Source organism: Chenopodium quinoa, unplaced genomic scaffold (genome assembly GCF_001683475.1).
Source record: "Chenopodium quinoa cultivar QQ74 unplaced genomic scaffold, ASM168347v1, whole genome shotgun sequence".
In the NCBI taxonomy this organism is placed as follows: domain Eukaryota; kingdom Viridiplantae; phylum Streptophyta; class Magnoliopsida; order Caryophyllales; family Amaranthaceae; genus Chenopodium; species Chenopodium quinoa.
The window spans coordinates 2,776,205-2,804,163 of record NW_018742817.1 but is presented as its reverse complement, the minus strand read 5'-3'; the positions used below and the strand labels follow the sequence as shown (position 1 = coordinate 2,804,163).

The window sequence follows — 27,959 nt, the reverse complement described above, 5'->3', positions numbered from 1 at the left end:
TTTACTATTTTTGTCAGCTAAACATTATATACAGTCAAAAGATTTCTTTCCTCTTTTGATAAAAATAACATAGTCAAATTTCAATTTTACCCTCATTTAAAAAATTAAAACACAATTTACTAACTATAATCAGATTTAATTAATCACTAATTCTTACCCAATTCTCACCCCAACCAACCCAATCTAATTCATCAACTCTTCATCTTCAATTCAAGAAACCCAAAACCATCTTCATTCATATTCATGTTCATCTTCATCTTCCCCAATATTTTCTCGCTCCTCTTTCAATCTCATTATCTCTCTTCATCTTTTTTAGATCTATTTTCTCTCTTCAACTTTCAAAAAATTTGTAGTGGGTTTTATAGATTTGAGATCTTCTTTTTCTTTCTTCAACTTTCAAGAAATTCAATTCGTAATGGGTTTATCAAATTGGTGGTGATAATTTCACAATCGTTTCCGTCGGATCTATTGGGGATTTCATGACAAATGATGGTTTGGATTTTCCGGGTTTTGTTTTTCGCGGGGATGTGATTTTGTCGAGGTGGTGCCTGGGTTTCGTGGGGCTGGTGGGTTTTGTGTAGGTGGGTTTTGTGGGGTTGGTAGTGGTGGCGGTTTCGTGGGGCTGGTGGCCCGGGTTTCGTGGGGGTTGGTAGTGGTGGTGTTTTCGTGGGGCAAGTGGCCTGGGTTTCACAAGGGTTAGTAGTGGTGGTGGTTTTGTGGGAGGATTTCGTGGAGTTGGTAGTGGTGGTGGTTTCGTGGGGTTGGTAGTAGTGGTGGTAGTGTTGCCGTGTTCGTGGTGAAGGCGACGGTGGTGTTGGTGAAGGCGGTGGTGGTGTTGGTAAAGTTGGTGTTGGTGAAGTTGGTGAAGTTGGTGTGGGTGGTGTTGGCAATGGGTAGTGTTGGCTGGTCTTGGTGGTGGCAGTGTGTTGTTGATTAATTATCCAAACATTCTCTATCCACCTTAATTACATACCTCTAGAATACATTTATCACCATTATCAAATTTTGCATTGATTTTCGTGTCAAGTCTCAAAGTTGCATATAATTTTTAATAGAGGTAGTATAAAAATAATGATGGATAAAATAATACTTCGTAATAAAAAAAAAAAATTCCTTGACACAAGAGAGATGATCATAAGGGAAAAGAAAAAATAATAAAAAAAAATTTGTAGCTGTGAATATGAAGAAAGGAGAGAGATAATCTATTAACTATTACTAAAAAAGAAAATTGCTAACATCATTATCTCCCCAAACTATATACGTGTCGCCCTCTAATTAAAAAAAAATCCCGATGTCATATACTACATATATTTTTTATATTTTTAATTTTTAAATAGGAATTTGTTTTTTTTTTTAAATTCTTTTTCATTTCAACCTTTTAACTATATCAACTATATCTATATTATATACTAAAGTAATCCTCCATAATTATCCCCAAAGTACATGTGTCATTACCTCATAAAAAAATTCCTGTGTCATTACCTCATAAAATGGTGTTTTGCCTCCAAAAGAAAAAAAAAAAAAAGTCTTATATTTAGGGAAGGGAATAATACACCACCATAATAACTTAAATAAAATTAAAAAGTGTAGTAGTAAAGAATACAAAATATTACATAACACTATATATTTTTTTTTTTTATCAATGAGTTCGTTTTATATGTTTTTTAATAAACAAATAATGAAAGTACTATTGTACTGTAAAACCAAAACGGTGCATAGCAAGGGTTCTAATTAATAGATATTTTGCAAATTACGAAAATGTAGCACTCAAAAAATGGAGGAAAAGTTACTCCCTCAGTCCCTCCATCTCAAAATTAAACTAACCTTTCGAAATGATTTCATTCTATAAGCTGTCATTCTGTTTTACAATTTTACACTTTGCAACACAAATATGTGTGATTTTGCTGGAATTTTCCAGTGTACAGGAAAAAAAAAATAAAAAATTAGAATTAACAAAAATGTTTCAAGAATGCAGATAATGAACTCCAGCTAGGAGATACCAAAACCTACACGATTATAGAATTAGAACTATTATTTATTTTGCACCAAAACACCATTTATAAGTGGTTGCTCCACATCTACACTTCTTGATACTGAGCCTCCGTTACGATATTGAGCTCTGTCAAATTCACAAACAAGTACTAAGTTAAAAGAGCCAAAAAATGAGAAAGATTGCGACCATTCAAACCTAAAATTTTACAGTCCTATAACAGTAGAAAGTAATGCTATCCTATTTTTTTTCTTTGGAAGTTTCAACTCTACTCCAATTAGCCTCAATTTCTGGCCAACTTTTCTGCGCTGATATACAAAAATGAATCTGATTTTAATCACGTTAGGCCACCTAAGATATATTCTTTCAATTTATCACTAGACAATATTAACTTCATTGCTCACCGACTAGCTATCTCCCATGCGGTGTCATGAAAGAAACTTGATGAGGAGAATGTAGACATTTGTGCAGAAATCAAAATTTCTGCATTGTCCAAGTAGATTTTGGCATCAGAAGAGATGACAAGCGAAAGTCAGGACAGGTGTCAAAAGGAGTTCAGAAGCACATTACAGCCCTAAAGTCCAGGGAGTTTCGTTCTTAAGGAGGATAGTGAATTACTGAATTATGAGGAGCAGTGAACTCAGTGGCTCAAACAAAATTCTTCCAATAAGGTCAATCAATTATCAAACATTTATTAAACACAAGTATTCTATTCCACATTTCACACAATTTGTGAGCTACTCCGTGATAAACATGAAAGACTTATCAACAGTAAGAGACCTTACACTAGTCGATTGGAGTTCTGTGTCCAACTCATCATCACTCTGCAATTAAAACCATAGCTTTCTTAAGCATGATTCAAGTAAATCAGCATAATGAAGAGACAAAAGATATGTCAATAACATACCTCAACTATCAAATCCTTTCGTGATATTAGACCTAAAACACGTGAAGGCCTAGGGACAACCAATAAATGCCTTAATCCTAGTTGACGGAATAGATTATACACCTGAACAAACCAGATGATGCAAGATTGTGAAAATTCATTTAACTAGAAACATGAAAACAATAAAATTCTAAGAAGTCTTGAGTGGTCTACCTTTGTCAACGACATATCTTCAGGGACTATATACGGTGATGGGTTCAAAAAGGGGGCGAGATCTATGTACATATCTAAATCATCCTGGCTCAGATGAATATCATCAAGGCTAAGCCCTGTACTTGAAACTGGTTTGATGAATTCACTATTACTATGCCTGCAAAGAGGAAGCTTCCATCAGTATACCAGTTGCACAATACTATAAAATCAAGGTTTAGCAGATTACATACCTTATCGGGAAGGATCCACCTCTTGAATCACTAGGCAAAGAGCTATGTTGGAAATCCACCTTGGACTGAAGAAGCACCAAAAAGTGACTGCGGTGGGCACATCACATCACGTCACATCAGTTCCAAAAAGTCAGATGCGCAACAGAATCAAAAATATAGAATAAAGGACAAAAGTGCTCAAGGAAAACCTCCGAAGCATCAGTCCTATAATGAGCGTCTCTCCACTCCTTGTGTGATCTATCACCTAATTGGCAAGTCATACACAAGAATAAGTAGGCTAATTTTCATGGAAATGCTGAAGCCATTGACTAATTCAACAACTTACAGGGAAGCCATTGTGCTTGTTGCATCTCAGAATAGAAACCGCATCTGAAACCTTGATAACACGAGGAAGACTAACAACCTTCAAGAATAATGTTAAAGCAAAAGGTTAGCCCAACACTCCCAAAAACATATGCATGGCACATATTCTCAGTTGAAAAACAAGGCAGAATCTTCTTATAGAACTGACCTTTCGAGTTCGACAACCATCTTTTGCAGTCATCCGCCGCATCTGGTATTTCGGTCTCGAATCAAGCAAAGGGATACCCTTCAACCGAGCTTGCTCTTCATACAAGCCATCGTTGAAGGCATCACCAACAGCCTGCACATCATTTCCGAAAATCAATAATTCAAACGGAAGATGACACATCGACACCCATCCATACAAATGAGCTATGCGCAAAATAATTAAAAAAAATATATATCAATTACCCAGAGCATACCTTTGATATAAGAAGAACTAGCATGATAAGGGGTAGAAACTTCAAATTATTCGAGATTTCAACCATGATGACACAAAGGGACACTGTCACCCGCATCGAGCCTCCTAAAAAAGAAGCAGCACCTAGAAGAGCATATCTGTAACGATAAAAGTCATATTGAGTTAAAAATGCAGCAAGAAGGGAGCCGATCACAGCCTAAATTTCTGCAAAGCACATAACTAATCACATTAAGTACTAGGTTCATCCGTTCATTGGCATGGATGATCTCAACAAGTATATGAACACCCTTACCAAAACATTGAGAACTGTAAACAAAAGTAGATCCACCCAGTTATCACATAAGCCTGCCTAAAGAAAAATAGGAACGTAAGATTTACAGAGTGCTACTACCATGTGGTAAGAGACTCAGGTCACTAATTAATTAAGCTTAAGAATTCCATAGCACAGTGGTGAAAGAAAATTAAAAAAAATAAATAAATAAATAAATTTAACCAAGCAATTCCAAAAGAAAATCAAGAGAGATATTTCCCTTTCTTGAAATCCACAACCAGAATCTAATTCATAAGTGTACCCATAGTTCGTATCAAGTAATTGTTCAAAGGATGGCTCTTAAACTACTACTTTTACAGACAGTAAGTAAAAATAAGAAAATGAAAAGAGATGGCTCTAAAAGATAGGTTACATCCAACAAAATCGACATCAACACACTAACGCCATCCCAAGGCCTCAAAAAAGCTTTCGCCCTAGGGATAAAAAAAAAAAAAAAAAAAAAAAAAAAAAAACAGCTTTACTCCTCCAAAACCAATGTTGGTGATACCAATTGGCCTTTTATCAGATATGCCATGACCTTTAGGTACTCCACACTTAAAAGCAAATCTAATTATACTTCGATTTGTCTGTTGCTTATACAGGATATAGCGAAGAAGAAAAAAGACAGAATGAATACTCACGTTCCCTCTTCTATGTTTGGCTTTTTATAGAAGTTGACGACAAACATGCCAACAAGACGGCCATAAGTCGACCCTATCATTATTCCGGGAACAAACTGACCAGCGGGAACAGCTGTTCCAAATGTGACCACTGCCAAAGTGTAAAACATAACCTACAAAGCACGGGAAAGATACTTAGAGTCAATAAGCAGCCAACTATGCACAAGTTGATATAAGGCACACTAACTTCCATCTTTACTAGTAAAATAAAACTTAATTTGCCTTTTATCTCATTTGTACAACATATAACAAATTTGAAATTGTGCTAGCCCTGCAGACCCTGCAACAAGAACATATTTTAATTGCAATTGAGCATTATAAATCATTTTTATGGAACCAGTAGGAAGGTATGGATATGGCATAAGAGTTAATGGCTCCCAATTCATAATTCTAGGGCATGTTTTGTTCACCTTATTTTCACTTATTTCAAGAAAAAATAAGTTCAGATAAAGGGTTAATAAGGGGTGGATAAGTTTGAATAACAGCTAAAATAAGTTATAATAAGGTCTAACAAGTTTATAATTTTATACTTGTATTAGATAAGTTCAAATAAGTAAAAATCAGGTGCATAAAACACACCCCTACCACATTTTGACCACACCCTTGGGAAATATATATTACTACATTTTTAAACATAGAGCGAGGATGGGGGTGGGATGTCAAGACTCGAGTGGTTGAGGGCAGCAAAGCAGAGACTACTTTCAAAAAATAAAGATTGAAAATCTAAATCTTGTAAAACAGCAAAAATAAAATGCACACTTCAAAAATAATAATTATCTATGCATGAACCTCCTTGAAACAAACAAATATTAGTGTAAAGTTTATCAGATACTGCAACAGCACACATATTATAAATATTATAATTATTATGCCCATCCAATATCATGCAAGTTCAACAACACTATTTGTGTAGGTTATAATAGCCAGCCAATGAAAAACCAAGGAAGCAAAGAAGAACATTGTATTCACAAATGGACAAAGGTTTCCTGACCATATTTGTCACCTACCTCAAGCACCTAGTATTTAATGGAACTAAAATAACTTCAACAATGAAGGGGAAAAAAAAAAAAAACAATAAAGAGCGAGCCAAAGGGTGTGCATTGGTGATAAACTATCATTTAAATAATTGATCAATGCCGCTTTTTGTTACAAATTTTTTCATATAATTCATGTTATGAAGAGAGAGGAAGGAGTGAAATTAGTGTTCGTGTTAAGCAATAGGTTTTAAAGTACCAAACAACTTGGGAAAGCATTGTACAGAAAAATAAATTAACAATGCCCCACACACAAGTCTGCTTTTTCGAGGCTTAGGCTCCATTTCACCAGCCTATTTTTGCATAACTTAGCGCTAAGCTTAATATTTGCTTAGCTTACATTTGCTGGAAAAAAAAACGACTGCTGACACTTGATTAAATAAGTAGAGGAGAACGGAGCCTTAGAGGATTAGAATCCCTTACTCAAAAATAAAACTTATGCTCACAGCTTCAAACCAAGGGTGATGGAAACATAAACAAGGAAAAAAAAAAGAAAGACATACCAAAAAGGTTAACAAGCTCTGAGCACTGTATTCATGAATCGTTTTGGCGCTAAATAAATTCCTAATAGCATCATCCTGCATGCAAAACCAAAATCTGTTGGAAAAACTAGATGAGCAGAAAAGCAACAGGTGAAAGTAATAACAAGGCTTCCACATTATCTAAATCACCTGTGTGTTGAAGAAAATGGTAGCTAGATCATTGTATTCCTTGTCACTGCGACAGTAAAACTGTAAACGAAAAAAAAAATATAAAACTATGAGATATAATCAAAGGCTTTAGAATAATATGATTGAACAAAAATACCATGCAGAGACAATCTGCATCAGGACATAAGCCCTAGTATCTCTTACAGGTCCTGCTAGCCTCGCACAATGCATCACCACTAGCACAATCATCCTAATGATAGCTCCCTTACCCTTAGACATCCTATGATCAATTGAAGATGGTATCCTCTCATGTTACTCAGACTCTTTCACTTCGGGGGGTACCTAAGTCTCAACACTAACATCGTGTGGGCACTAATATTTAATCTTATACTCAAATCAAAAATAAATAAATACAAATAACAATCGTATAACCCCCAAGTTTGAATGCTTACTGCACCGACTGTTATAATTGTAACATATCTCCATTGCAACCATAATTTCATGGGGTCCGCTACATTAGGCATGTAGGATGAGTATGCAACACTCTTCAAATTCCCTATCAAGGCTTTAACACATAGCTTAATCAGCTCAAGGGTCATATTTATATTAAAATGGTTATTTCTTTCACCTTCTTCACCAACATGGATGGAGAGGAGAGATACCCAATTTGTTCCTTTAGTTGGTTATGCTTCCTGTTTTCATCCATTTCTTTTTGCTATTCATAATCTTACTTTAATTCTATTTTGAAAAACTTTTGTTCAAACCTTATTACTTCCTAAACCCAAAATCTCATATGGAAGATGGAACGCTCTCTTTCCAACCCTTTCTTAAAAGAACCCACATGCAACACTCTCTCCTACTATGTCTTACACAAAACCCATTTGCAACACTCTATCTCTAGCTCACCTTGGTCTTTGAAACCAATAAAATAAGAGAAGATGGAGTATGTTCTTTGCAGTGTTTGAAAAAGCGCACCTTAATTAGGTCTGGCCGACGCGCTTTGGGTTAGGCGCACGAGACGCACCTGAGGCGCACTTGAGGTGCACATGAGGCAAACTTCAGCCAAAAATTTTTAACTGCACATATACTGCACCTCACTTCAAAGAGGCGCACCTAGGCACAGCAGAACCCCTCTTGCCTCAGTGCGCCTTGAGCTTTTTTATACATTGGTTCTTTGGTAACAGGGAGTTGTGTTTTAAAGAGGTTTATCATCACTAAGCTCTCTAATGTGATTTAAATGATTCAAACTAGACAAATTAATTACTCCTTACAATTCACTGATTCAACATATGACAAATACCACCACAACCACCCAATTTCACCACAAAACTCCTTTACAAACACTTGACAACCGAAAACCAAAAAAAAAATTACAAAATGAAATTTAGCACTCCAACATATTTTAGCCATAAGTTCAATAAACAGCTAGCACACAATATCATAAGAGATACACATCAATAACCCAATACATTGTAAAATTTACACCCAAGACCATGATGCTCATCATGGTCCCAAATGAACACATAGTAAAATTATCAACATTCGATTAGTAAATTACGAACATTTAGTTCAAAGATTATGAACATTTAATTTCTAAAGTTCAAACAATATGAACCGTCAGTTCATAAATTATGATTGTTTAGTTCATTTATTATAAACATGCAGTTCTTATATCACCGATGACAATAAACATATACGTTCAAAATATTTGAGCTATATGGGCATTGTAGTCACGAGTATAGCCTTATCAAACACATCTACATCACTTTAATATTGACGTATCAAGCACCTAACAAGAATTTCATAAAAATCTCCATAACTTAACAGAATGTAGATTTTACAAAAACTATCTGGATCCGTTTTAGCCCTAACTTCTTAAAACCATAACCAACGGTATAGGCAATTAATTACAAACCCGATTTTGGGCACCCAAATCAGGAACTCTATTTAGTCATGAAATTGGCTATCCAATGTATGAAGATATGTTTGAATCCCAAAACAGAACCAATTGCTAAAACCCGAAATTAAAATTATATCTAACTTACAACGTTGAATTTGGGATGTAAATACTAAAAACTGATGTTATTTTACTAGGTTAAATATAGAATGCCAATAACTAGAGATGTCAAAGGATTTCGATTATGGTTCCAGTTTTCATGAGCAGATTTGATAGCAAATACTGAGAATTTGATCAGGTACCCAGTTCTTGCTCAACCCTCAGGGAGAATGAAAGTTACTTTAAACCCCTCTCCACACATTCACCTTTTTCAATATTTTCTTGATATACATATATAGTAGAACTGTAGAATAACGAATACAAAATGAAATGGAGGAAATCCTTTTCCTCATGAATCGATAGTAGGTCCTTTTCTCCCTCTTCTGATCGTACAACTTCCAAAAAAAGAAAATGGGAAAGATAGTTCCCATAAAACTCACTAATGTCTACAATCAATTCACTTTTACTTGTGCAAAATTCACAGCATACCAGCAAGTAAGGAAAAGCAGGCACTTTTTTGGTTGGGCTTTTCTATGGTGCTATCTTGTTCCAAAAAAAAATGACATTGTAAGTTGTACCCTCACTTATTTATACAAAAACAGGTACACACCATAGAAAACACTTTGGTAGTTTGCTAAAAAAAGAAAAGAAAAGAAAAGAAAAGAAAAGAAAAGAAACGAGAAAGAAAAGCGCTACACATGCAGTAATTGCATGGTAGCAAGAAATGCTTAGATCACCAATACACCTAGAGAGATGAATAACTAGAAGCAGCCATCATATCTCCATGATAGGTAATATATGTATGACAAGCAACCATTAATTATTTCACTCTGAGCTCATAGAAACACAATTATCAACATAGAAATCTTCTAAAATTTTAGTTGCAGTAAAATTCAGTAAACCTGATAGATTTAATATAATAATGCCAAGAACTTGCTTAAAAAGCAGGATCAAGCTTCAGAATTAAGACTGTACAATGAATGAACAAGATGAAAGAGTACTTACATTTACATAATTCCCATACATTCCTGGGGGATTAGGACATCCAACTTCTGAAGCAGGACAGGGGCTGCATTTTCTTAGAAGTGGTAACCCAAAAGAAATTGCAGAAGTAATTACTGAAATAAGGCAGACTTCAATCATCTGTTGATGAAAAGAGCATGAAAATGAGAAATCAAGAAAACAACGTAATTTACAACCCAAAAATAGAGGGGGGGGGGGGGGAGATCACCAGAACAGAATATATAATACACTGTAAAGATCAACAATAACCTACTTTAACGCGTGTCCCTTTCTTGTGCAAATAATTGCGACGCCAATAAGTTATATAGCGTGTAAGTTGGTTGAACAACGCCCCTACGAAATTTCAACAGCTGTCATGTGATGAAAAAAAAAGGGAATCCTGTCCCATACAGAATATGGAACAAATAGGATAGTTAAAATAGCACATACTCACCAAGAAGACCACCGATCACCCCAATAACTGCCATTGGCAATAGTTCTGCAAATGAGTAATCCTCTTGACCACTGTAAAAACAAAAAGGCTTGGTTAGAAACCAGCAGACAAAAGTAAGAATTGATAAAATAATAACTGAGGGAAATTGAAGTTCTAACTCTGAAATATCCCATATTATGAAGCCACCAGCACCAAAGTGTCCACATTTCCCACTCTTACACCATGACATTGCAGTACGTACAACAACCGCAACAACAGCAGAAGTAAAAAAGACACGCCACATAAGCTGACTTCTCCACCTTTAAGAGAAAAACAAGAATAAAATAATACGTACTACATAAGTAGATGGAGATCAGGAAAGGAGATGCAAACCATCTAAAATATTACATAACCATGGATATGACTGCAATCAGGAGATAAGAAGATTATTATACCATGATGTAACCTCCTCAAGTGCAAACAATACACCTCCAACAGGAGCTCTAAATGCAGCCGCAACTCCAGCTGCACAGCCACAGGTCACCTTTTCAAAATATGACACAAAGTAAACTCATTAGTAAGGATGATTAATATACACATAATTCAAATAATAAAAACTTAAATACTACTCTCTTTGATCTTTTTGTTGATTCTACTTTTTAACTTTTTTTGTCTCACATAATGATTCCATATAGGAACAACTAGAAGGAATGGAGGGAGTATATTAGAGAAGCAGGAACAGCAAAGACAATTCCACTGTCAATTAGGATAAGAGAGAGAGAGAGAGACAGATCTCAATTAGTGGGCATATATATTTTGAAGAGCACCTTGGAGGCTTCCATCAATTAGTCCCAATCCTATAAATATCAGGAAACAACTTAATTCATATATTTAGCAACTCTCAAGTCTAAGGTCATTTTTCTTTTAGCCATGCCTAATGGGTGCTTCCAAGCCCACCTCCTGGTTGTTTAGTAACCCACTTCTTTCTTCTCTATATCATGGCATATAGCTATGGTTTTATAGTCACTAGTTTAATTATGAACCAACTACCACTAGTCCACTACAAACAATCATTACTAAGGATCCCATTCGTTAACACCAATTAATGTCCTCCCATGTCTCCCTCCCTCAGTATCTATCTGATCTCCCAACTCTTTATCACAACTAACCATAATTGTCAACCTTGATACCAGTATACCACATGACCACAAAGTTATGCAACTAAAATATTATTTGGAAAAAGTATTAAGGAATTATTTACACTCAAGTAGAGTTATAAATAACCATGAACAAAGAAGAATGAAGCAATTAATGGTAAAAATACCATGCTCACTTTACTTGGATGGTTCAAAGAAAAGTAGAGACCAGACAAACAAGGCGCAGTTCATGAAATAAAGGTTATTTATATGTCAATATACTTACAAGATCACGACGATCTCTATCGCTATTAAAACCTTGAAGCCATCTTGAACTTAAATGGTATTTTGTAGATCCACCCTGAAATCATGCATCAAAAGTTTGAGTTAAATATTAGGCTTCAAAAGTAAAATCTGAGCACAACATAATTATGACCTCTACAATAGTGATTGAACTAATGCAACATCAACATAATAGCTTATATAGCCAAATTTGGCAAGAACAATTTAGTCCAACAATTGGGTACACTACATTATCTCAATCTCAAAGAAAATAAATTCCCTTATCTCACAAGTCCAAAACCCTAGTTATAAACAGAGGTAGCCATAAATTTTCACCCTTTCTTTGCCATCAACAAAAACTCAATGCAATAGTCTCAACAATTTCGTGAAAATTTATAGAAAAACAATGACAAAAGACACCAACATATTTTTAAAAATAGCCAAAGATCTAGTCATAATTTAGGTTATTTTAAACCACAAGCAAGCAAGGGTCATTAAGGGAGGCACTCTTGATAACAATAAAATTAATTTTCGGTGTGCCTTTCCCAAGCTAATAAAGGCACTTGACCTCGATCACCTCATGCCCAGGCGCGACTTTCATAGAATGATTACAAAGGACGAAGTTAATAGAGATGACTCAAATTCAATCCTAATATTTCAATAATGCTAGCCCAACCCTAGAAACGTTGGAATGAACCGAAATACCAAAACAAGAAAACCCAATACACTAATGCAGCCAACAATGACACATGAGATGAGTCACCTTCAATCTCCAGTATACCCTAAGGAGGGCCACCCCACCCTAACCCGTAACTGCAATGCATATGCGCACCTTCCACTATTGTCTTTCATTTAATTGTACTAAATAAATCAATGCCCTAAAGCCCCAAGTCCCTTGTACACTTGCCTGAGAATAAAGATGTCCACGCATGCAGCTAAGCTTCTCCTATAGTCAATCGCGACCCTATATATCAGTGACCACACCCCCCCCCCCCCCACATAACACCTCTTCCCCATATATTTTGTATAAATATTTAAGCTCCCCCTATCTCCTTGCACTATTCTTCTCTATATCTGTGTCAGACACGTGAGACAGATGATTTATCACTCAGTTTACTATTCTGAATTTCAATTCTGCAGCCCTTAAGCCTAAACCCCTAAACATTCCCCTTCCCATAATCCCATTATACTAGCTAAGGCCTTTCATCAATGTATTGGTTTTAACCCACAATTGGGGCTAATATGGGTGTTTTTTTTTTTTTTGGGGTAAGAGCACACCTCTTCTTTGCATGACCTTTAACTACTTATATATGATTGGACAGTGCCACTGCCAATATTGTTTCCACTATTCTGGAAATTTTATTTAATATGATCCCCTCATTTGCACCTAATTTAGAGAGATGCTACAAGTTAAAGTGCCTTGCACTGTAGGAGGAAAAAAAATTCACAATTACAGCAAAATAGTCACTTCCATCAGTTCTATGAAAAATTCTTACCAATCCAGCCACAGAATGATTATCAGGCCCACTTACAAGCAAACAGAGGTGAATGCAATTATACAAAGCATGAAGTATGGCAAGAACCTAAAACCTAAGTACTACAAAGAGAGGGGGGGGGGGAGGGGGCACAATTATAGATGTATTAACACATACTTGTCCTAGGAGAGAAGCTATACAAGCACCAATATGAACAAGAGGACCTTCTTTGCCGAGGGCTAATCCACCTCCCACTGAACCAATGCTTCCAAAGATCTTCAAAAAAATTGAATCAACAAGAAGAGAAATGATATGATTATGGTAAGAAGATCTAAAATCTGGTCAACAGAATAAAAGACTGGAAAATGGTAAAGAGATACTTCATACCTTTCCAAATAGCGTTCTAAATAAAAGTATGCCATGGACATCAATTCCTGTAAAAAAAGCATTCAAAATTGTGTGTTAATTAAAACGTGATGAGATGCCGGTAGGATTTTGTAGAAAACGGTAGATATGAACTGCTTACCATTCAAATAGCCTTTTATTTCTGGAATACCAGATCCAGCTGCAGCTGGCGCAAAATGGGTAACTATATATACAGAGGAATAAACTAGCGCTAAATTGAAAAGCACATAAATTAGTAGTCCAGCAAGATATGATTTCTGAATTATGGCAAATGTCAATGCGAATTTCCACCCAGCAAAGTTTTCAATGGAGATATTTATAAAAATAGCAGCAAGTCCGGTGCCTGACAATTACAAACAGGCGTTAATATCAACAAAAACTCAATAGAGATATATTCCATCAAAATTGAAGTTCAAATATGCAACAAATATCCACTATTATGTAATTCATGTAAAAACAAAATAAACACAAATAAGATATTGGATTACTAGGTCAAAACAAAGATAAGAAATAACAATGTATCTAAATCAGATTTTTGCATAGAAGGGCTGAGGAGCAGTTTTATCTGGCTTGTATGACTGTATCCGACATTACGAGGAATTGGTAGGGAAAATTAGTCTCCCAATAGATTTGATTTGTGTTTAATTAGGGTATGCAATATGCTAAATACTGACTGCCAAACATTTTGGGTTCGTTATATGTAAAGTTTCAGTTTATTGATCAATTTATTAGAGTTTGCAGGAGCATCCAGCATTCCAGCCAGCATATTTACACTAATTATTGTAACAAGAATCCTCTATGTCCACATGTCATTCCTCTACATAAAAGAAATCTTTGTAAAAACGCAAAAATAACTGACAAGACATTAAATTATACGAGTTGACGGGATTTTCCACATCTCTCCTAAACTTACTCACTTCGTCCCAAAAATACTCCCCCTGATATTAAAAATGGATGTCCCTAAAAGACTGGTACATACCTTAATTGATAAAATTTCCACTTGCAACCCCACTTACCCTCTCTATCTCTTAACATAAATATTTGTGCCCACCTATGTGCACAAATTCACACTTGCTTTTTAAAAAAGTAACAATGAGGTTTAGGGCAGTTTAGGACCAGAAGGAGTATCAAATGGTTATCTTTCAATTACAATCCATTGTTATCCTTAATGACTTGTCCTCATCTTCTCATTATCTAATGAGTACTTCTCATCTATCTTCCTATTAATGATTTAGCAACATCTACATAAAATACTACTATAGTAGTAACCGCAAGGGCACAGCATATGATCCATCAACAAATAACTTGATTATCATTTACTCAAGGGGAAAAAAAAAAAAAAAAAAAAAAAATCTTATAACAAAAAAAACAACAATGTCAAAACCTTAATCCCAAAGATTGGTCAGCTATATAAACCAACACAACCAAGATTTCATCTCCAGTAGTGGTCAACCATGATCCTCTCCCTCCAATCCCTTCTCTCAAGTCCGCTCCTTTAAACCCAATTTCTTCATATCAACTTTAACTCCTTTCCTCCAAATCATCTTAGGTCTCCCTCGACCATTTCTAAGACTCTCATGATCCCACCTTTTGACTTTCTTCAATGGTGTTTCTTTTAGTATTCATTTCACATAAACCAACATAATTGGTTCTCCCTTATTTTACCTATCGACAACTACAACCTTCCACCAAATATCTTCATTGCTAATTATATCCCTTAAGGTGTACACACATCCATCTCATACACGTCTTTGCTACTCCCATCTTTCTAACAATCGAATAGTCCTTTCAGAAAACTAACAATCAAGCCCATAAAGAACCAGAATCTGATTACTCAAGTTTGGTCCACGAAAAGTGTTAAGGCTCATGAGTGTCAAAAGAAGGAAACATGGTCGAATGGTCTTTTCGAAAAACCAACATTCAAGCCCATATATTATCGAAACAAATTTAACAAGACCCCACGTGATTATATTGTATAAATCACTGAGTCAGTGTGTGTGAATAGTGCAAAACCACAAGCGTTGCGCCTAAAAAAAGAATAGAAGTACATATTACCAATACTCCAACTAAAACAATAAGCATACAAAACTCAATTTTATAATCCAGTTCTAAAAATGCACACACACTAACGACAAAATTTTGCTCTTTTTATAGAATATCCACTTGTAACTCCCTATTTGATTCACCCAAACTTAATCTCATGGTTCACATCTTGTTCATATTGCTTTTTTCGCCCTAATGACCTTATTGACAATTTGCAATACATTTTTAACTTAATGATCTTTCTTTAGTGGCAACTTGGTTGATCTAAAATGATTTCACAATGGTTATTTGGATCATGTTAAATATGTTAGATAACAAATCCTAGTTTGCACATGCTTACAAGATTCAAAGTAATGTCTACCCATAGTATAATAAGTTAAATACAATAGAGAATTTGATGTATTCTTGTTATTTCCAACGTTCGGTCCTTGCACCCAAGGATGTAAATAGGTTTGTCTAGGCATGAAGCATTTAAAAGACCTCACGTCACGGGTTTGTCTTCTTTAAAGTGTTTTGTAATTAATCTTGTTATTTTTAAGACTCTGATTATTTTAGGATAATTAATACTTATACAAAAGCTAAAATAATTTATTATTTTTCAAAGTGTGCATAATGTAATAAAATAAATTCGTTACAAACAGTAGATTGTGTAGTTCCATCTATAGTATTGAATCGGTTTCCTTTAAATCACATATAAGTGATTTAAGTATATAGTTTTCTCATTTGTATTGTAGCCTTCTGACCTGCTCGTTTACGATGATTCGAAAAGTCTAAAATCCATGTATTCATACAACAAAATCTTAATGCGCACTAATTGAATTTCAAAATGATCTTGCTTAAGTGAAGCCTCATCAAAACAACCATTCCACACAAACTTCTTTAACATCTTCAGTAATCCCAAACTTCTTTAACATCTTCATTAATCCCTCCCTCTCTCCCTCTCCCTCCCTCCTTCCTTCCCTCCCTCTGTAATATTTTCAATAATTATTCATTCAAAATTAATAAATAAATCAATATATTAACCCATTAATATCTTTAATTACTATTCATTCAAAAACACACAAAAAAAAATAAAAAAAATAAATGAGAGTGTGCATTGAGAATAGTCCAACAACATTTTTGTATTAACATTTGTTGTTTGTTTTTGTATATAAGTAAATAAATAAATAAATTGGTAAATTTTGACACATGAATAGTGCAAAGAGTTTCAGGAAACGAGGGAAGTCCTATATAACCGGTTGAAGCAAGTCAAAGAACCAACTTAAGCTATAAACAAGTACTCCCTCCCTAAAAGAAGGTCACATTTTGTGGTTTTACACGATTAATAAGAAAAATAAGATAGTGAAAAGCAATGATTAGATATCAAATATATCAAACATTAAGGCATTAAATTAACTTTGAAAATAGGAATATTTACATTTGGAATAGCTAGAGTAGTTAAATATTTTTGTAAATAGGAATGGTTGCATTGGGAGTTTGCAAATATTTTAATAAAGAGGGATAGTTACATGAAAAGTACGTATGAGGAAAAACATGTACAAAAATTTTAAAAAGTAATTACTTTGACCTAGGAAATAATTGAAATGTAAACATTAATGTAACCCTCTTTCAGAGCTAAGATTAACTAACATCATCTGAAATTGTAAGTGAGCAACAAAAACATGAATGTTTTAATTTCAAAGTATTGTGCTAACTGCTAAGTCATGATTCTAAAAGCCATGATATAGGATTTTAAGTGCTTGTAATATTGTTGGTTGCCTAGAGTTGCTGAAGGTTCTCCACTGCAATCAATAGTTCCAAATTCCATGCTCACAGTATCACAGTAGAAGTGATTAGAAGGTCATGGAGTCTATACATTCTGCGAGTCTACAATCACATAACTTAAGGTTGACAAATATTAGTGAATCTCATTTTACAAACCATAAGTAAGCCAATAAATAATTATTGAACATGCACACATCTAAATGTGATTTATGGAGGGGAAGGACGAACCGACGAAGTTGTGTGTAAATCAGGCAACTTTGGTTGGCAATAACAAAACAAGTACGAGTATACAATCTATTGACTATGCATAAACCATCTTACGGCTTGTTCAAGAGCATCTCAACGAGTCAGTAAACCAACCTAAGCAACATGCAAGTAGAAGCTAAAGCTCAAACTAACCTGATCTGGAAACATAAACAAGCATCGAAAGATTCGAATTAAATGATTGAATTTCAACAAATTGAGCAAGCCATGACATCAATGCTGCGAATGCGAAATAAACATTGTAATGAAAATAAAAAACTCACCAACGCCGATCAATAGCGCGAGGAACCACTTCAAAGACACTTGATAACTTGCAAACAGTTTCCCCCTCGTTTCCTACAAAATCATAAAAAGAAATTAAAAAAATGCAATCAAATTAATTAGATAATGAGATCCAGATAAAGTGAGAATTGAACCTGTTCTTCTCGATAAGCATAATTTTCTATAACTTCATAATCAAGGCTTTCGACACCATTAAGATCATTCTTCTTAGTAATTCCAACTTCATCAAATTCTCCTTCCTCTGAATTTGGCAACTGAGACCACACCAATCTTGCAGTTTCCATACTGTTTTGGATATGATTCGACAACATTTCCTTTGATTTAGATCAATCTAAAACCCTAAAATTCCAGCTTTCTTCTTCAAAATTGAGAAAAAATTAATTTTGGGGGATAATTGATCCCTAATTTAGCATTGAAGTGAGGAGATCAGAGATCGAAAGAGCGAATATAGTTAGATAATCGAATTAGATTCGCAATTTAGGAATTGAAGTAAGGATGCATGAAAGTGTAATTATGAGAGAGAAATCGAGAGCAGAAGCAGAGGTTTGTCGAAATAGGGAAGCGAATTCTCGGTCTCCTCGGTATGTGGTTGGACTGTCCTTTTTCTTTTGTTGCTTCGTTAAAGAGCATTGCCAATGAGGAAGTATGAATGAAGTTTCAATATGCATTTGCAAATGCAAATTCAACCGAACGATGCTGTCTACCAACCGGGTAGGGCCCGGTAAACAGTAAAAAGCAAAGTATATGCAAAATTAAAAGGAAAAAGGTTGTATATTGGTATAGTGTAACTACAAATTTATCACATTGGAAAACTTATATCGTTTCTGGGGGGTAAAATTGTCCTAAATCAATTTAATGAGGGGTTTTTTTGGTAATTATCGAACATTACAGTGATGAACTTGTAAACTTTCGTCAGGATCTTGACTAATGGTCTCACTAATGGTAGACTAACGAAACCCTATGAGCGAGAAACTAAAATTCAAGAAAATTGATTTGGGGAAAATTGACCGGGGAGCGAATTGGAACTAGGGGTGAGGAAAATTGAACTGCGGTGGTGGAGCAATCAATCGAGATTCTGGTACAAGTCGCCGCTGCATTGTTGAATTGCAACTAGTTGTCGCGATTTCGAGGCTTATCTTGTTGGTAAGTTTGACATTTAGTTTGTTGAATTGGTATTGTTAAATAGTCGTGTTGTTTATCATCGCAATTGTTTTAGTAATTGTGGGTTAACGGTATGTATACTCTACTTTTAATTTGTACAATGAATTTTTGTTATTATGTGATTCAATTTTGCATGCGTTGCAGAAGCTGCATATTTTGCTGTTTATAGCTCAGAAGTTGTTAATAGCTGAATGGTGATGAATTTAATATGTTGTTGTATGTTTATAGCTCAGAAGTTGTGATTGGCTATTAATTGTTTTAATTGTTGCAAAACTAATCTTTATTTAATGCAAGATACTATGTGGAATTGATTAATTAATTATTTTAAAGGTGATCAAACAACACTAATTAATTAATTAAGGTTCTTTTAAACAAGAAAATAAATGTGATTTAACTAAGTGCTCGGGAATTTACCACTTCTCTTTGCTAGATCTCCGTCTAGAATACTTATGGACTCCTTCTTGTTGGGGAACCTCCACCGTAGTAACAAAATATCAAAAGGGGTGAGTGTTTAGGACAAGAGGGGCTAAGTTGCACAAGTTCACTAGTATGCTCGTAAATCCGTCATTATTGGGTTTTAAGCATGGGCTTAAGCCTAACTATGATCGGGTTTAGTTAATTGGACCTTTGTTTTGGCTTTTATCTTTAATTTGGGCTTATCTTTTGTGTTTTGTGGCTTAATCAGTTCTCTATAAGTATTCTTCACTTTGATCCAACACGAAGATGGTTTTATTTATCGTCATTGCACTTCTTTTCGGGACAGGAGGCCAATAGTAGATGTCTACAGTTAGCCCCCACTTTGATCGAGTCTAGAATAGACGATGATCAAATTAGTCAAGGAAATAAATCCGAGACTCATTCTGCGAAGTTCTCCAAGGATAGAGAATCTTCCAGTAATGTTTAAGGATGTCAAAACAATCCTTGGTTCGCTAAGTGTTCGAAACAAGTAGCTATTAAGGCTAGAAAAAGTTTTTTTCTAGTCTTAATGCGCTAAAGAATCTAGATTGATCCTTTGCAATTGTAGAACGCTTTTACAAGTAAAGGTGTTCTGGGTGATGTCAAGTCATGAGAAGAGATTGGTTTTAAAAGGATAAAAGGGGAATATTTCCTCTCAATCATGTCATCGTTGGTCTAATGTCTATCGATATGTCATTAAAACTTTAGCCTGACTTTAACAAAGTAAAAAGATGAAAAGGGGTTTTCTGTATTCGAGCAGAAATGGTCCGGTATTCGAGCTGGATGACCACAAGATAGAAATACATGTCTCAGGATTGGAGGCATATATCCAAATCTAGTGAGAGGGAAGAAAGTCAGCAACTCTCTCAGCAGTTTTGTCCACAAGATGAGTACACGTGTCTCATGACTGGGGGCACGTGACTACACAGGCGCGACATCGTCTCATCTCTTCTTTATACTGGGGGTGGTCGAACACCCTAACTGTCCAGTAAGTTAGTAAGCACACTAACTACCGTATTTGCTTCCATTCAAGAAGTGCATGTTCTTGATGATTCGGCGCGCCTGTCGGCTCGTGAGCTAATACCTACAGTAATTCTCTACCTTTTAGCTCTGAGAGGTAGATCTCGCAAAGCTTGGGCTGAAGTGAAATTTTACGCAACACCTACGCCGTACAATTTTGCGCCGTACGATACGCCATTTGCATTTTTACGCTGCATGAAAACGCCTTCCTTTTTGCTTTGGACGTGAAAAAAGAAGAAAATCCGGACATTTGTAACATCAGTACAGTAAAAAGACAAACCTGTCTATGGGTGCTTTTACGTAAAGCACCACCACGAAACGTCTTAAGGCACTCTTACGAAAAACGTTCAAAACGTATGCTTGGGGAAGGCACAAAGCACGGTGTGCATGCAAGATGATGCAAAAAACTAACAAAGAAGAAAACAAACTACAAAATGCAAAGCAATTTAAATTTTTTTGATAATTTGCGCGCCATTACGTCTAATAACGAGCAAAAACCGTTGAAAAAATAATCAAACGGATCAAAATCTGGATACCGGTCATTTTAGTGACAAGTATCCGCGCGCAACTCAGTAGGTCGCGCTAGCAAAACACGCGCATCGTTCTGAGTTGCGCTGGTCTGTCACGCGCAACTAATTCAGTTGCGCGCGACATTTAAGTCAGCAAAAAGATAATCGTTGAGCGCGATTTTTCATTTCGCTTTCTCTCTCCTTCCTTCACGATTTTCGCTTCTTTCTATCTCTAAAGAACTCGGATTTTCTTGTTTTTCGAAGCTAAAGGAAGTAGATCTCGTCCCTTAGTCATATTTTCCATAATTCATTCATTCTTGGCTAAATTTGGGCGATTTTCGAACTGTTAAACCCCAAATTTTGAATTTGGGGGTTTTTTATTCGACTTGTTTTCATGAATTTGTTTGTTTGTCGTTGTGACATGTTTAAGCAATATATTGCAACAAATTTCATGCGAAGTGATAAAGTATTGATCCTGTATGAGCATGTCAAGCATATATGTGTTTTTTTTTGTTCTAATTTTGAATTTGCGCTTGAACTTTACTTTTGTTTTGCTCGCATAGACTATACTTGTTAATTTTAATGTAAATTGAAGTGTTTAGAACAACAATTATGCATTAAAATTATAAATGAAATTTTGAACTTTTATTAATAGCATGAATTTGTCCTTGCGAAATTCCAATGTGTGCAACAATGGAGAATAATTTGAAATGAAGACTCCTTGATTTAGAATTTAGGAGTCTTTGTTTATATTCTAACTCATGAAATTGTTTGTCTTATATTAATAATGTGTCTTGATACAATTTTCATGATGAATGATTGAGTACTAAACTTTCGTATGAGCAAGTATGATTTTGTTTCTTTTGCTCTATACTAGTCATACTCTCTAATCTCTAGAGTAAATTAAAGTATTGAAACAACAATTATGCACTAAGATTAGTTTTTAAGGTTGAACTTGAAAATGGCTTGAATATGTAACATGTTTAATGGCCAAGTTAGTTGCAAACTTAGTTTTCAAAGGAACAACATACATAATTATTAAATTATTGTGACACATTTGAAAATTTGTAGACCATTTGTAGTTTAGGCGATTATCAAAAGTAGCTCGAATGGCATGAATATCTCATTATGTTTTTTGGTTGATATTGGAGCCCCCGTGTGTCGGGTTATGCGCATTCTTTCTATTTCACAAGTCTTGGAGTCCCCCAATTGGGGGTGGTTCTAATGACTTGCTATCATTTAGGCCATTCATATGCTACTGAGATGGACCTATGTATATGTCCTATTTTGTTTTGAGATATTTAGGACAATGACATGGCTTTCACATTTTAGTTAAAGCCATGTTCAAGAAAGCAAGTTAGTTCTTTGCTTGTTTATAAACCAAAACAATTGTGTTTAAGGTTTAGTATATCATACCTAATGTCTAAAACGTTTGTAAAGATCATTGTGGTGATTTTATTCTCAAAGTTGATTTAGAACATCAAATATTTTCTTTGTTCTTATCAATCTTTGATTTTGGTCTAGTAGGTGGTTTGTTTACCATCCCTTAGCCAATATTCGTAGGAGAACTAAGCGAGAATAAGTTCGATTCAAGAAGAAGTCAAATCTTAATTCATTCCTTTTGGAAAAATACATGTATTATCCAAACAGTTATAAAGAATCTAAATATTATTTATTTGAGAAAACAAAAATTTAGAAAGGAAATTTTGAATACTACTTTTTATTAGAAGTATGTTGTTTCAAACTAGAATTCAAAAATTGGAAAAGGGATCCAATAATTAATTATTTTCAAAACTGGACCCTAAATGGAAAGAAAAGTTTGGCTCGTAATTGAGTGTGACTTTTTTGTCCAAAATTGATGAAGATAAGTTGTAATTTGCAACTTATTTCAACAAAGATATGAAAATGTGAGCAAACTTTCATGTATCTTATTTTGTTTTTGTTTTTCTGCTTGTCATCATTGTCATATTTTTCTAATTAAAAGTGAAGTTCTTTCAATTAAATAAGTAATGTAGTTTGAAAACGAATGTTTATCAAACTTAGGTTTGGTGAAGTGTTAGAATAATTTATAAAATCATTCGAATCACTTTCTAAAATATGGTCTCATTTTAAAATGAAAGTTAAGGTGAGACCTATTTTTTTAATTTGAAGCCCCCAAGCGTAGGCTTTAGGTGGCTTTTGGAATTCATGTATACTTATGCTAGGGGATGTTTCTCATGTTTATTTAAAGCCCCAAGACATGTGTTTTTAATTTGTGGAATATTGCATATGTTTATCACAAATTGTTTGATCAAGTAACATAATTAATTATCTTGGTTAAATAATAGGAAGTGGTATTCTTCCCTTTGTCATTTAAAGTTATTAAGATGGTTCGTAATAAGCTTTGCATGACATTTATTTTGCAGCATAAATAGCGTGTTCAAATCTGTAAATAGAGAGAAGTGGGGAAGTCCTGCTTTATTAAGCCCCCAATTTGAGGCAAAGAGCGGAAAAATTATACTATTTTTGAGTATTTTAGATGCCAAATGGGAGGGATCATCCCGACTTACCCCCTTAAAAAAGAAATGAACAAAAAAGACGAATTTGTATAAAAAGGAAAGGGGATCTAACTTTCCCATAGAAGAATAAAGAAAGAAAATTAGACATGTTTTTAAAAGCAAGGATTATTGACTTAATATTTGAATCATCATGATGATCGACTTGGCAGTGAGGTATACGTGTGATAGCGATAACGATAATTTTTTTCATGTAGCGATCATGTTCAATCAATATTCCTCGCTTAGAGAAGATGGAGATATCCCACGTAGGCGGACATTTTAGTTGCTCATGACAAGTGAAAAGACCAATTCTCAAGAGTTGTAAAAGACATCTAAAGTTGACGTCGAGGTTGTCGATATATCAAATCAATTTATTGTATTAACTCTTTTTCTTCGAATTTTGCTTGATTTTATTGCTTTTTCTTTCTCATTTTGGTTAAAATTGCTGATTATGAAGTAGATTATAGTGATGGAACCAATATTACTTTCATAATTCATTTTCACGAATTTTGTATTGTTGAAAAATGGCGCGAAAACATACTCTTACCTTATTCTTGCCATGTTCAAACTTCAAAATTGTTTGGTAGACGATAACTATGTTTATATTACTGTTATTCATCTAGAAGTAGTCGATACTTTGAGATTTTTGAAATAAAATCCCTTGAATACTTAGTTGAAACTGGTATAGGATGGCTTTTGTGGGTGTTAGAAGCCCCCATTTACAAGTTTAACTGCAGGAATCGTAGCCCCCAAGTATGGGTGGCATTCAATTTTTGTGTTTTCCCCTATCGGCAACCGTTATGTTGCCGAAATGGGTCTAAAATACATATATTAGTTTAGTTTAGGAAATAAAGTAAACTAACTAAAGAAACTTTATCCATCATAGCATGGACTTGCCTCCATTTATCGATGCTGAGGAGATTCTCGGTGGTCCGGACGAGGCAGTTCGCCCTCGGAAGAGGGTGACTCGTCCTCAAGAGGAGGTTCGAGAGCGACGCGTCGCGGCCGATCGTCGTTGCCAAGAGGATGTGGTTTGGGAGGCTCCTCTCAACTGGGACCCTAGGGTCCTTAAGTGGGACCCAGACCATCATGTTTCGATTAGAGGGTGGCGCGGCATCGTGAGTTTTTCGCGCCTTTGTTTCTTTCTCTTTTCCTTTGTTTCTCCTTTTTAAACCACAACCGTTTTTTATTTTTATTCTTTTATTTAGAGTGAGCCTAGCATGCGTCTATACGACTCTGGTGACCTGCGAGCCCGTTTCGAGAGTTTTCCCGAGGTGGCAAAGGAGATTGTGTCACTTTCCGAGATTGACTCCCAGCTGGCGGTTCTTCGGGATTTATCGAGTCAGCCTGCATCTTCAGCTTTCCTCCACGAATTACTGGAGTTTTAGTGGGATTCCACCAACATTTTCCACTTTCCATGGGGAGAGATGACGGTTACCCCTTTCGATTTCTCTATGATTATGGGTTTTCCTTTTGGAGGCGAGCCCGTAGTCATAAAGTTCATTAAGGGTTCAGACGAGAGACTGCGCGACTTTGTGGGGGACCATCTTGCGTCGGCCCTTCACGTGTACGCGCAGTCTTGTCCGTACTCGGTTCTTGCCGACGAGTTGTCAGCTGACGAGCTTGATCGGCAGTGTAGACCTAAGCAGCTGGCTCGGATATACATTGCTCACGTTCTTTCTGTCACTATCTTGAATGATCGAGGAGAGCGTTTCGCCATTGGGTTACTTATTTGCCTCAACGATTTGGGGCAAGTAGGTAACCTGAGTTGGGCGGAGGTGTCGTATGCCCGTATGCTTACAACTATGGGCAAGGCAACCCGGGTGATGGATTCCGCGGCAGCTACTGAGGTGCCTCGGATCTCCCTTACGTGGCACGGTCGTATCCTTGAGGTACGTGTTTTAAGCTTCTTTCGGTTATTACTTTTGCTTTTTTCCTTTAGGCTTATCTTTTCTCGATTTCAGGCTTGGGGATACTCGTACCTGCCTTTCTTAGCCCCCAGGGTGCTTGGGGCTGCTCGTTTTCCTATCGGCCATCGATTGGTCGCGATTAAGAAGAGACGAGCCACTTCTGCTGGCGACTTTCGCCAGAGGATTCTTTCGGCGACTCGTGCGTCGGTGAGTATTCCAACTACATGTGCATTTTTTTATTTTTATTTATTTTCTGACAATTTTTCATGTGATTGTGTTTTATAGATCGATCTCTGTCCTTGGAGTTTGATCGTCGGAGTCCCTGAGGTTATCCGGTCTAGCGTGGTTTGTTTCCGTTTCCTGGCCCTCTATCCGGGACTCTCGATGCTCTAGAGGACAGACGCTTGGTTTTTAGGCGTGCGTGTTCTCTGGCAGCTTTCGTCCGAGGAGCCTTTGGTTCTTGCGGATCCTCCGATCCGGATGTTACGTCCGGACTTGCTATCTACCGAGGATCGAGCTCAGGCGATTCTTGGTTATCCAGCGGAGCAGCTGGTGCTTCTGGAGGTTTCTTATCCGGCTTTTATTGCATCCAAGCTGAGTCCTTTTCCAGCTTTTGTTCCGGTTAGTATTCTGACTCTCTCTTTTCCTTGTTTCTATTTATTTTTCGAAACTTTGATCCTTTTATCATTTTTTGTCATTTATTTTTAGCGGGTCGAGCTAGATGGTTGGGTGCCTCCTACGGCGGAGATTACGTATACTGATGCTGGCGGATCGGTAATTCGTGAGACCCTTCCAGCAGCGGAGGATGATGAGGGGATACCGTTTGTACATGAGACGGTTGAGTCGATATGTCTTTTGTGTATATGTACTTAAACATTTCTATTTATTTTTTGTTTCATATACATTTGTTTAGTAGTTGTCCTTGTATTCTTGGAACAGGTTCCGCGGGAAACCGTGAACGGTATGGTGAGGACTTTACGTGCTTTCCGAGCTGCTTATCGAAGAGCCCTCGTGACTTTATCATGCCGTGATCATCGGATGATCGCAGTAAGTTTTATTTCTTTTCTTTTCAACGAAGTTATTACATTTCTTTTGTACACATATTGTTATTTATTTCAACGAAGTAAGTTATTACGTTTTGGATTTTGCAGGACATGCAACAACCGTCTAGTAGTCACCGAGCACCCTGATTCCTTTTGTACACATATTGTTATTTATTTTAGGAAACAGATGTATATATATTTTTTTGTTGTACATATGACACATTTGTATATATGTCATCATTATTATATTTTTTGTTTCCATGTGTACATTATTATTATTTTTATTATTAAAAGAAAAAAAATTCGAGGGAAGGAAAGGGTTCTCGACTTACCCCCCTTGAAAAATAACAAAAACTCGAAAAAAAAGAAAGTGAAAAGAAAACAAAAAAGAAGAAAAAAGATAAAATAAGAAAATAAGAAAAAAAAATAATAAAAAAAGAAAATAAGGAAGTAGGAAAATTGATATGTCCATTTTATATAGTAATTTACCCCCGTCCCTTTGTCATAATTAGTAGTGTTTTTGGCTCTTTCAAGCCACTTTTATTACTAATTGGTGTTTTCTAGTGTTTTCGTAGTTTTAGTTGTATTTTACAGGAAATTGCATTCTTGGAGCATTTTCCCGGGTTTTATGGATCAACTACGGAAGCTAGAAGGACACGACCACTTTTGAAGCCCAGGATCGGTGAGAGCCGATGATTAAGGGCTCGGTATGAGACACCGAGGTTATTGGATCGTTTAATCAAGACCCGATGAGGAAACTTAGATTGGGCCAAGGAATCGAGCCCAATCGAAATCCGAGCCTCGAAGAAGAAGACCGGGCCTGATCGGGCAAGCTTGCGCCCGATCGGGCGGGCGCGCATAAAAAGAGCACCAGCATGAAGGCGCGCCCGATCGGGTGAGCGTTAGCTCGATCGGGCGCGGCTGCCCAGATGAATCGTGAAGAAAAAGGCGGGCCCGATCGGGCGGCTCTTCGCCCGATCGGGCGCGTGGTTTCTCAAGACATGATTAGTTAGTTTTAATTTTTGTTTTAGGGAATGATTAATTACGAGATTTGTACGTAATTTTGGATTACCTTCTTTCTTAGATTTTCTCTCTCTACTTAGGATTTTATATTTTGTTTCTGATTATTTTTGTAGTCTAGATTATTCTCTTTTTATCTCAGAGAGCGTTAGTTCTCTGAGGCAAATCTCATATTTGCTTCTAGTTTTTGTTTATGCCCAGGTGTTCCAGATTAGGGTACATCCCATTCGATTCTAAGATCGAACGTTCCTTCCATAGACAGAAAAATCTCTACAAGCAAATTTTGGCGGATTCTGGTGATAATAATAATCACCGCGATCCTCCAACCGATTCTAGCGATTCAGAGGCATCATCAGACGCATAATTAGAGATGGAGGTTCCAAAGAAGCTTAGTGATTACTCACAACCCAAGCTTACATATTTTCCACATCTCACCCCTACTCCGGCTCTTGATGGGGTTCAATT

The 27,959-nt window shown here is 36.0% G+C and overlaps 1 protein-coding gene across 3 annotated transcripts; it reads right to left on the bottom strand.

Annotated features, from left to right (window-relative positions):
* Window positions 1-1,808: 1,808 nt before the first annotated feature.
* Window positions 1,809-18,493, bottom strand: LOC110725956 (chloride channel protein CLC-d). 3 transcript variants are annotated; one of them, XM_021905432.1, is made up of 23 exons: window positions 17,973-18,493; window positions 17,820-17,892; window positions 13,607-13,828; window positions 13,468-13,514; window positions 13,258-13,356; window positions 11,610-11,684; window positions 10,643-10,731; window positions 10,367-10,507; window positions 10,209-10,279; window positions 10,029-10,108; window positions 9,758-9,895; window positions 6,778-6,837; window positions 6,610-6,684; window positions 5,034-5,185; window positions 4,084-4,219; window positions 3,831-3,962; window positions 3,645-3,722; window positions 3,508-3,563; window positions 3,320-3,406; window positions 3,090-3,246; window positions 2,898-2,999; window positions 2,771-2,814; window positions 1,809-2,119 (listed from the first exon to the last, which is right to left on the bottom strand). In XM_021905432.1, exons 1-23 carry the CDS (start codon window positions 18,147-18,149, stop codon window positions 2,032-2,034), a joined length of 2,379 nt encoding a protein of 792 aa, XP_021761124.1. In that variant the 5' UTR covers window positions 18,150-18,493; the 3' UTR covers window positions 1,809-2,031. The 3 variants fall into 3 exon arrangements, with proteins under 3 accessions (XP_021761124.1, XP_021761122.1, XP_021761123.1); XM_021905430.1 differs by having other exon boundaries at window positions 10,209-10,507; XM_021905431.1 differs by having other exon boundaries at window positions 2,776-2,814; window positions 10,209-10,507.
* Between the last annotated feature and the right edge of the window lie 9,466 nt (window positions 18,494-27,959).